This window comes from Schistocerca cancellata, chromosome 1, assembly GCF_023864275.1.
Source record: "Schistocerca cancellata isolate TAMUIC-IGC-003103 chromosome 1, iqSchCanc2.1, whole genome shotgun sequence".
NCBI classification, from domain to species: Eukaryota; Metazoa; Arthropoda; class Insecta; order Orthoptera; family Acrididae; genus Schistocerca; species Schistocerca cancellata.
In genome coordinates this window covers 681420200-681430043 of record NC_064626.1, presented here as the reverse complement: position 1 = coordinate 681430043, position 9844 = coordinate 681420200, and the positions used below count along the sequence as shown (strand labels likewise).

At 40.3% G+C, this 9844-nt stretch overlaps 1 protein-coding gene across 1 annotated transcript in view; it reads right to left on the bottom strand.

The window, feature by feature from the left end:
- Positions 1 to 4698: 4698 nt before the first annotated feature.
- LOC126184164 (28S ribosomal protein S5, mitochondrial) overlaps positions 4699 to 9844 on the bottom strand; it is a 104122-nt gene continuing 98976 nt past the window's right edge. Inside the window, exon 10 of the mRNA XM_049926536.1 lies at positions 4699 to 4834. Coding sequence (XP_049782493.1) covers positions 4715 to 4834 — 120 coding nt within the window. The 3' untranslated portion in view covers positions 4699 to 4714. The remainder of the gene's footprint in view (positions 4835 to 9844) is intronic.

Here is a 9844-nt window from a genome sequence, read left to right as displayed (position 1 = left end):
CAAGGTGTAACAACACGTCAGCCAGTACTCCTAGTGGCCACTGTGCGAGCTCAGTAGACACTCTTAAGCAATCAGCTGATCGTGCGATGATAGCTACATGACTGCCTGTCGCCACACAGCCGCTGCCCGCCCCCCCCCCTCCCCCATGGGTAAGCAGAGTGTCATTTTTGTTAGTTGCCTCGGGCGCCATCCTTTAATCTTGCTGGGGAACTGTAACTGGCATCAGGACTGCATCTGAATTGCTGAGGTTGTGGGAGGTGGCTGGCTGCTGATGGACAATGATGTTGATCAGTGTAGGGGAAAGTGATCATCTAAAGATTCCTCCAAGACAAATGCTAATTTAACTCAGTCAATTGACACATTGCCATTAATTGCCATCATCTTCTTGTCTTGCTACCATACAGTGTGATCCATCATATGGTGGTGCAAGTGTGTGCTTGATGCTGTCTTTTTGTAGCATGACTTGAGTGCAACACTTGAACTCTTTATGGACAAACATTTTCTGCGTGCCAGTTAATGACATTGGTTGCAGTTGTATGTGCGAGATCTGATCTCTCAAATGTGCTAAGAACTGCAATGATTGTGGTATGTCCTCTGTCAAGGCACCCAGATCAACAAGCCCACCTGGAAGCCGTTGCATTTCCCCATAGCCCAATTCAGCAGGGGACGCGTCGAGGTCAGGCTTGCTTATGGTGCGGAGGCTAAGCAGAACTAACAGTAGGGCTGTCGTAGACATAAATTCGGGACACACGAGAGTGGCTTTTAGGGACCGGTGTCACCACTTGACCATGCCATTGCTGGCTGGATAATAACTCATTATATAATGTGATGCGCTGCAAAACTTGCTCAGTTGTATAAACACATCGTAGTTGTTATATGCAGTAAGTAGCATCTCAACGGAGATGATATATACAGGAACAGCTTCCGGCCAGCGCATGGGTATAGTCTCGTAGCAGAGGCCCAGGAATATGGTCTGGGATAAAGTGCAGTAGTTGCCACCTGGCTACCAGACACCATTCTTTTTTTGGGAACAAATGCAAAGGTGATGGCCATGGTCCTTTAGAGGGGCACATGATGGCCTCTTTTAGCATAGTGTACAACTCTGACTTACTGATTGCGTAGCAGTCAGTAGCTAATCATATGGGCCTGTGTGAAATTGGATGGCCTACTGCTGTACTAATGTAGTGCATGATATCATGAAGTACCTGTTGCAGAGCTCCCAGAGGCCTCACGAAAACAGACAGCTTGATGTACCCATTTCCTGTAGCCTGGGTCACCTCAGTATCCAATGCGGCAGCATAATGCCAAAACCCAGTGGTGGTCAGCCTGGTGACAGTGTCCAGAAGCTGAGTGTTGAAGCATGCCTGAGTCCCAGGTCCAATTCCAAATGCTACAAGCTGTACATCCAGACAGCAGAGCTGTTAGTGGCCGACAGTTGAAATGTTGTGGCCAGATGATACTTGTGTAGCTTATCCCAAGCTAGAATGCTGAGACCAGATCCTGTACCTATCCTGGATACAACATTTTGACTGTCGGCCACTAACAGCTCTGCTGTCTGGATGTACAGCTTGCAGCATTTGGAATTGGGCGTGGGACTGAGCCGTGCTTTTGCCCCGACTTGTGGTCCATTACAAATAGGCATAAAGAATGACGACTTGGTGCAAGTACTTCTGAAGTTTATGGTTGCACATGCACAGCACACTACCTTTGTGTGCCTGGTCTCCAAACTGCTGGTGATACCAACATATGCTCGCTGACTGTAAGTTAATGGCGGAGGGTGCATTTGATGAAGAGCGACTCTGCAATCTCCATTGGAACTGTCCTCTAACGTTCTGTCCAGTGAGCAGCTCACTCAGAGGGTGTTGACATAGCTCCAGATGCTATCATTCATCTGTTTGTTCAGTGCCAAAACTTAATTCAATAGACAGTTGCAGTCAGGTCTGGTTCCCATCTAAGCGCTGTTACACACCATTGTAGGGTTAGAACAGGAAATTAGCACAATTGGATCTTGAATACGGACAGCCAGATCAGCTACAATGTCAAGGGAGATATACATTTGTGAGGCCATGATAGCTTTCACGTGAGCTCCCAATCTATTACCCCACAAGATATGAAGTAGTGCGCCTGGAACTGTGCATGCATCAACTTTACTCCTCAACTGAAATGAAATGTCGTGTGGCTAGGGCCTCCCGTCGGGTAGACCGTTCGCCTGGTGCAGGTCTTTCGATTTGACGCCACTTCGGCAACCTGCGCGTCGATGGGGATGAAATGATGATGATGAGGACAACACAACACCCAGTCCCTGAGCGGAGAAAATCTCCGACCCAGCCGGGAATCGAACCCGGGCCCTTTGGATTGACAGTCTGTCACGCTGACCACTCAGCTACCGGGGGCGGACTACTCCTCAACTAATGGAGGTATTGTGTCAGTTTCTTGTCCCCAATATCCTCCTGTGTTAGCACTTGCCACACTCTTTCTTCTTCTTGTGATGCTGATAGTCACTGTATGAATTCCATCTTGAGTTTCAGGTCAACTTCTGTGTCAGGTGGTGAAGTTATAATATCTTGCACTTCGGCAGCATATTGATGATCAAACTGACTAATTACAACAGCAAACTTGATGGAATCAGACATCACACTGGCACAAAGGAAACTTGCCTCAAACTGTAATGTAGAGATGAGGGGCCAGAACGGTGGTAGCAGTACTGCCATCTCAAGATTGCCGATGTATCTGCCTCCGACACATGACTGTTATTGAATGCTATGTTCTTGAGCCTTGTAAATCCTTGACCCTAAATCATGGCGGGGTCAGCACTGTCACAAGTATCACTGTGTGCGAGGTTTTGTGGCTTAATTTCATGTTCTTATTCTGCAAAAATTGTGTTCAGGCAGCTCCTACATTCAATGCACTTTGTTTTCATAACTAGAGTGCTTTCAAATTATTACAGGAATCACAAGAAACATGAGAGAATAGAATTAATACACAGAAGGAAAACAATTCGTTGACTGAAGCTATGAGCAGAAGTTTAGTAAGTAGCCAACAATGGAATAATAATATTATATAACACTAAAAATCCATGGAATGTGCATGCACTGCAGCAAAGAATAACAAGATGTCTGTCAGTGACATTAGCCGATTCCATGATGACAGCTGCGTGACTGTCTGTCACCATATAGAGATGTCAACAGCCAAGTCTTCCTCTCCTGGAGGTTCTGTGGATCAGAGTGTACCTCCTTGGCAGGACGTAAGTCGAAGGGCTAATCACTAACTGCAACAAGTGCTGCAATGCGTCATAATACTGTCACTCACTGCCTCGTTTCACAGATACCCTGCATTCACCCCAGCACATGCTACATGTACAAAACAAAACAAAAATTCCACACAGAAGGCTGGTCACAAATATCTAATAAACTAAAAAAGAAAATTCCTTTTTAAAAGTCGTGGACATCAATCATTGGATGGGAAGGGTAAAATATGACATCATTTTAAGCCAAAGCGATCTGTTGCACCTCATCTTGACTGCACACTGCCCACACTAATACATTGCAAGGTGTGAAATAATTTATTTCTGGTTTGATGGAGATGCATTTAAAAAGAAAATTGCATTTTAGAAGGGACAAATCCTGACACACACACACACACACACACACACACACACACACACGCGCACACACACACACACACACACACAGAGAGAGAGAGAGAGAGAGAGGGAGAGTACAGTTCTCTAATCTCACTGGCAAGAAAAGATGAGGCTTAAGGAATTCATTGTGGCCTTGAAAGAATTAAAAGGACAATTTTCTAAAATTTGAGCACTGCCAATCTTACATCTGTATTCAAGACTGTTTGCTGTTTCAGCTGAAAGTGCCCTTGTGCATGTAGATGTAACTAACTGATCTGTAATGTAATTCCCATTTTAAAGACAAATTTTTTATGGTAAAACTGTCCAGGACATCTACACTGTTTTCCTCAGGTCTCCATAATGAAGTAGCAAAAGTGCTACAGTATTTCAATCGTCATGTGTGTGTAAAAATCTTTAAAAAAAATCATGGAACTGTGAAATTGTCACCGTCTGTCTGTATACTGACAGTTTGTACCAGATAAAAATTATAATATACCTTCAGTGCAACAAAAATAATTAAATAATACTGAAAATTTGTTTTGCTTCTGCTCTATGTTGTTGAGAAACTTAATACCCAGTTGTACGCAGTCCAACTGCATTGCTATTTAAATGTGGAATGTTTGCAGTTTCCCCTCTGCCCCCTTCTCACACAGACAGCATACCGTGGCTGTGGGCGAAATGTGCAGTCAGGCTGAGAGCTATGGCACTCGTACCAGGGCATAGGTCATAAGCCAGATTCTTGCCTGTCTGTGGTTTAGAGGCTCAGATTGCAGTCTGTGTGGGCATTAGACAATACTGAATTCTCAAACTGTTTCACGTACATTTCTGTAATCCTAATCACATATGCACTGACAAGAGTCTAAACTATGCTGCAATGTTCACTTCAGGGCCACAGATCTTCTCGGTATTACAATTTGCACAAATTATTTTGTGGTACTTGCAGACAAACAGACGTTTTACATTATTTAGAGATAACCAAGTTGCAGATGTGTCACTGCTGTAACTGGAAGGTAATTATCAAAACAATGTATATTGGGTATTTAGCTTTAATATTTTCTTTACAATTACATAGTAAAATAATTTATTAGTTTATTAGTTGTCTCCTTCTACATTTTTATCTGATTTGCTGAATCTTATTGGTTTACATTCAGGATACTTCTCTGTCAAAAAGCTGCGTACTTCCCCATACTCACTCAGCATTTCCAATCTCACCTGCAACATTCCCATCAATTACACTCAGCACTGATATAAGTGCTAATGACAACAGTTGTAGCAACAGTGAAAAAAATCGATTACAGATGTGAACATTCTAAAAATTTAAGAGAGGCAGCACACACAATCTGGAAAAAAAAAAAAAAAAAAAAGGTTGATAACTACTGACTTCAGAAAAGATATGTCAATTATGCAAGCCAGTAGCATTATCATCAGTGCTTAAAAAGTGTCACAGCAAATTACATTGTTTTCAGTTATCTTAGAATCTGTTGCCCACAAATCATCCTGTCAATCACAACTGCCTATCTTGCAAGTACACAAGTATTCACTCCCAAAAGTGGAACTAGTGACCTCATCCCGACTACTGAATACTGAAAATGCTAGGATTTTGGAGCACACTGCTGTGTTGGTTTAGGTAGGAGGTGACTTTCTCCCTAGAGTTCTGAACCTCAGTGGTTTTCATCTCTTTGGTACTCTGAAGAAGCATTTGTGTTATCCATAATCAAATTAGATAGAACGTATTTCATATGCTCTTCAGGTTTCCATCTATCTTGAATTATCTACGATAATTAGGTGTAAATAGGTGGTCACTGACTTATAATTTCAAGCTCCCAAAATGTAAACATATACTTAGTATTTGAAAACCTGTGTTTTTATTTATTAGCAGCACTGCATATAATTCAGCAGCCACTGTAAATACTTCCAGTGGGCAAATCCTGAGAACATAGCTACGGAAAACAACACAGTAGCTAATGGTGCCCCACAGTTTGAACCTGTTACTGTGATCCATAATGTGGCACTTATCTCAAACAGTGTAAAATAATAGTTGAGAAAATACATTCAGAATGTTTACCTCTTAAAATATATCAGATTCATAATAACCCTGAGCTTTCCGTGGAGATTATGTAGTCTTTTTGAAAAGGCAGCTGTGTATGAATCTAAACTGGTCTAGTTATTAGCAAAAGATTATTTTAAAATTATTCCTTTTTGAGGGGTGGAGGTGGGGGCAGGACATGCAATGATGAATTATCAGGGAATAAGAGCTTTTTTTATATTCTGCACCAACTCCAATGTATGGTGTTACCTACGGTCAAACAGTTATTTATAGAAGATGCCCAGGTATGTATTTATTGCAATCTTCTACTAGTCCAACTCCCCCCCCCCCCCCTATCTGTCAATCTCCTCCACCCCATTTTTTCCACATTATCATGCTCATGCCAACAGGTGGGGTTGGTGGTTCTTAACCCTACGGTATTTTTTTTTTTTTTTTCAGGTGGTTACTAACATGTGTACCAGGTTTGGGTAAAATCATTCTAGGGGAGTTAGGATGAGCTTTTTACCCATGGTTTTGCCAGTGTACACGCATATTTAATGTATTTCACATGTATATGTACATATATTTCCCTTGTATCTATAGTTAATTTTACCCTGCAGTTTCATTTCCATCCAGCTCAACATTTATGTCATATCTCCTGAACTATGTGCCAAGTAATAAAATAAAACCTTATGCATGATGTGGCAGTTTTCCACATACCCAGTGTTTATGACGTATCTCCTAAATTGTGTGTCATACAATGATATTTTGCTGGTACATTCAGTGGTGTATGTGAATACTGTCTGCAACATGTATGATGAATACAGTTAATAGTAAAGAAGTAATAAATTAAAACATTATGCTTTATGTGACAGTTATACTGCGCGAACAGTGATTAAACTTCTTTTCCTTTCATCATTCTGTGGAGGTTTTCAGCAAGAAATAGTTTCATAAAGGTTTGATATTATGTGTACAGTTTGTTGCAAGTCAATATGTGCTCTTATTCTCAAATACAAGATGAATAAAATATGGTTATTTGTGCGTTGTGTGCTACAGTTCGTTTTCGCCTCACTCCTTCAATAGGTAGATCTATATAAGGTAGGCTCTGTGTTAATAAAGGGTATAAGCTATCTCCTTGCCAAATCTCATCCACATCTCTGTCTAGCTGTTTCAGCGTGAAAGAGTAACACACACACACTTTTGCTTTTATAAACTTTGGTTAAACAGTTATTTATAACAAAATGTTACTGCTGAAACTTGCCATCCACGCATATGCACCAGCACAAAAGTTCTCTCTTGGAGGTACTGAGGCAGGAGGCCCTTGTGGCCCGAAAAACCAAGTGGCACAACTCACTCGTTTACTTAAGGAAAAAACTTTTTCGTGATCGAGTAAAGAATTAAAAAATGTGCCAGAAAAAGAAGTAAATAATTTCACAACTGTCTGCAACATACCTAGTGGAAAAGATCATAATTGTCTTTGTGTGTTTGGAGAGCCAGAAATCTTAATAAGTCACTGTAAACAACATTTCGAGACTTCTTCTCTGCATATGTATAGAGATTTCTGGCACTTGATACATCCAAGTGGCCAACTTAGAGCTATTCATGTGAAAAACATGGTGGCCCAGATGAATACCTGGTACAATAACGTTTGCCCTTGATGCTTATTTATGGCGATTGAGAAGGCCACATTCAAAGGGAACTGCAAGTTCTTCGACTAGAAAGACAAGTTTGTTGGGATGATAATTAACTTTCATGGATGACTTTTTAGTCACATCATCCTTCCCACAGGAGCAGTAGTTACGTTGACCATCTCATGGAAACAGTGATTTTTTTTCCCCCCTGAATGAACGGTCTGTCCAGTCACTTCAGTGTGAAGGTGCAACAAACATTCTAACTCAACAAAGAAAGAAAATAAGCAATTTCTAGATCGGTGCTTTTATAATGGTTGTACGTGCAACAATGTCATCTGTCCCCACATGTGCACCTGTTACCAGCGGATGCTCGCATGCCATAATCAAATCCAGCTTCACTAAAAGCCTAACACATTTCACATGTAAAGGCGTGATGTCTCTCTCTGTTGTACAGTGTTTAAATGACAACACTGTCAGCAGTCTTAACCTTCTCGGAAGCTATAAGGTATAATACTCAGCAGCTAAAATGCAACGGGGGTGATTTGGAAGTATGGTTTAAACGTTGGGGGTTGTATAAGCACTGTATTCATTATGTTGAATCGTGTTACGTAGGGCATATTAAACAATAAAAGAATTTTCAAGAATACGGTACATTTTAAAAGTCAAGGAGTAAATAGTTTTTCTAAGAGTAATTATTGTTCCACATTTTGCATTATATTTTTCAAATCAAAAAATATCTTGTACTGCATATTTTTAAAAGTAGTTTACTTGTTAATTCAGAGTATAAGCTAATTCCATTCCAAATGCGTCCAGCCGTTTCTGCACGAAGGAGTAACACACACACACACACACACACACACACACACACACACACACACACACACACACACACACACATTTTTGCATTTATAATTATATGGAATGATGTTTCAAGGCAAAAGCTCATTGAAGATTCATCACAAACTCAACATCCTTGGTACGATTTGGTGTAATTAAATGTCAGTTTAAGCCATACTGACAGTAATAGCCATAACGAGCTACTAATACAATACCTGAAATGCCTGGTATTGTGTTTTCTGTGTAGCCGCACAATTAGAAACATCAGATTATGAAGGTGAATTAAGTATGAAGGTAACTGGCGATATACTGCAAACAATTTTTTTCCTTCACATTTGTGAAAGATTCTCAGAGTTTCTTACCTTAAACTGAAATAGTTACTGCAATTCGATTACTTACAAAATTGTATCCCACAAATTGTTCATTTTTTTTATTTGTATGTGTAATTCCAAGGCCGTATCCTACAGTAATATTTCTGTTTTCATTGATTTATGCACATACTTACTTCATTTCTTGAAACAGTTAAACAGTAATCTCTAGCTAAATGTAATGCATCCAACTGATAGTTTACTTTCATGTATGACTATTTGGTCATGTCACCCAGCCTATGGGAACAGTAGTATGTTGACTTCCCACAGGAACAGTTATTTCTTTTGGAACAAAAGGCAGCCTGTGTGGTAATTCAGGGTTTACGCTGTTTACATTCCAAAGTTCATCTAAATCCATCCAGCTACTTCAGTGTGAATGGGTAATAAGCCTACTAACTCAATGGAGAAGGAAAATAAGCAATTTGTGGTTCAATGCATTGCAAATTATATAACACTTGCATATGAGGCAATATCATCTGCCCTCATGCGCGTGCCTTTTACCAGCAGATGAGATTGCATATCATAATCCAGCCTCAATAAAATCCTATGAAGTTCTACATGTAAAGGACGTCTCTATCATACAACATTTAAATAACACCATTGTGAGTCTTCAAGGTGATTCCATAGATGACCAGGACTTAAGGAACTTGTCGGCTTTCTGATGTTGGTAACACCAGGTGTGAGCAACTTGTAAAAGGACACAACTGTAAGAAAGGAAATTTTAGTGGGAAGTAATGTTTTAATGATATCAATTTCAAATAGGAATTCAGTTTGGTAACGGGATGTATCTAACTATGAGAAACATTCTCATGCTGCTATTTCATCTGATGCATTAGTAGCCTATTAAGGCTGTTACAGCCAATATGCCTTTAACTGACATTTAACTACAGCTAATTGTACCAAGAATGTGGGGTTGTGATAAATCTTCAATGCCCTGTTGCCTTGAAATGCAAAACTGTCATAACACAGTTTCCAATCTGGAAATTAGTGTTTATGCAGTGCATTCTTTGATTTGCCTTCCTCCTGTGACTTTTTCATGGGTGTTGCTTAGAGTTCAAGTATTATTCCATATTTCACATTATATCCATCAAGCAGCTGCAGCAGCAAGTCGTATACTCCTAGCTCACTCATTTGTTACATAGTTTAATTCTTGATTTCTTTGCGTGTTTTTGGTACTTGCATTGTTTAATTCATAAATTTCGGGCGTATTATAGTATTTGAGAGTTGTAGCATCACGTTTTAGTACTCGAATAGTGTTAAATCGCGTAGTCTCCTTCCGCCGCCGAGCAGTGTGTCAGCAGTGCACAAGTGGCAGCATTACTGCATTTACTAGGCAATCTTGTATTTTAATAACCGCTTC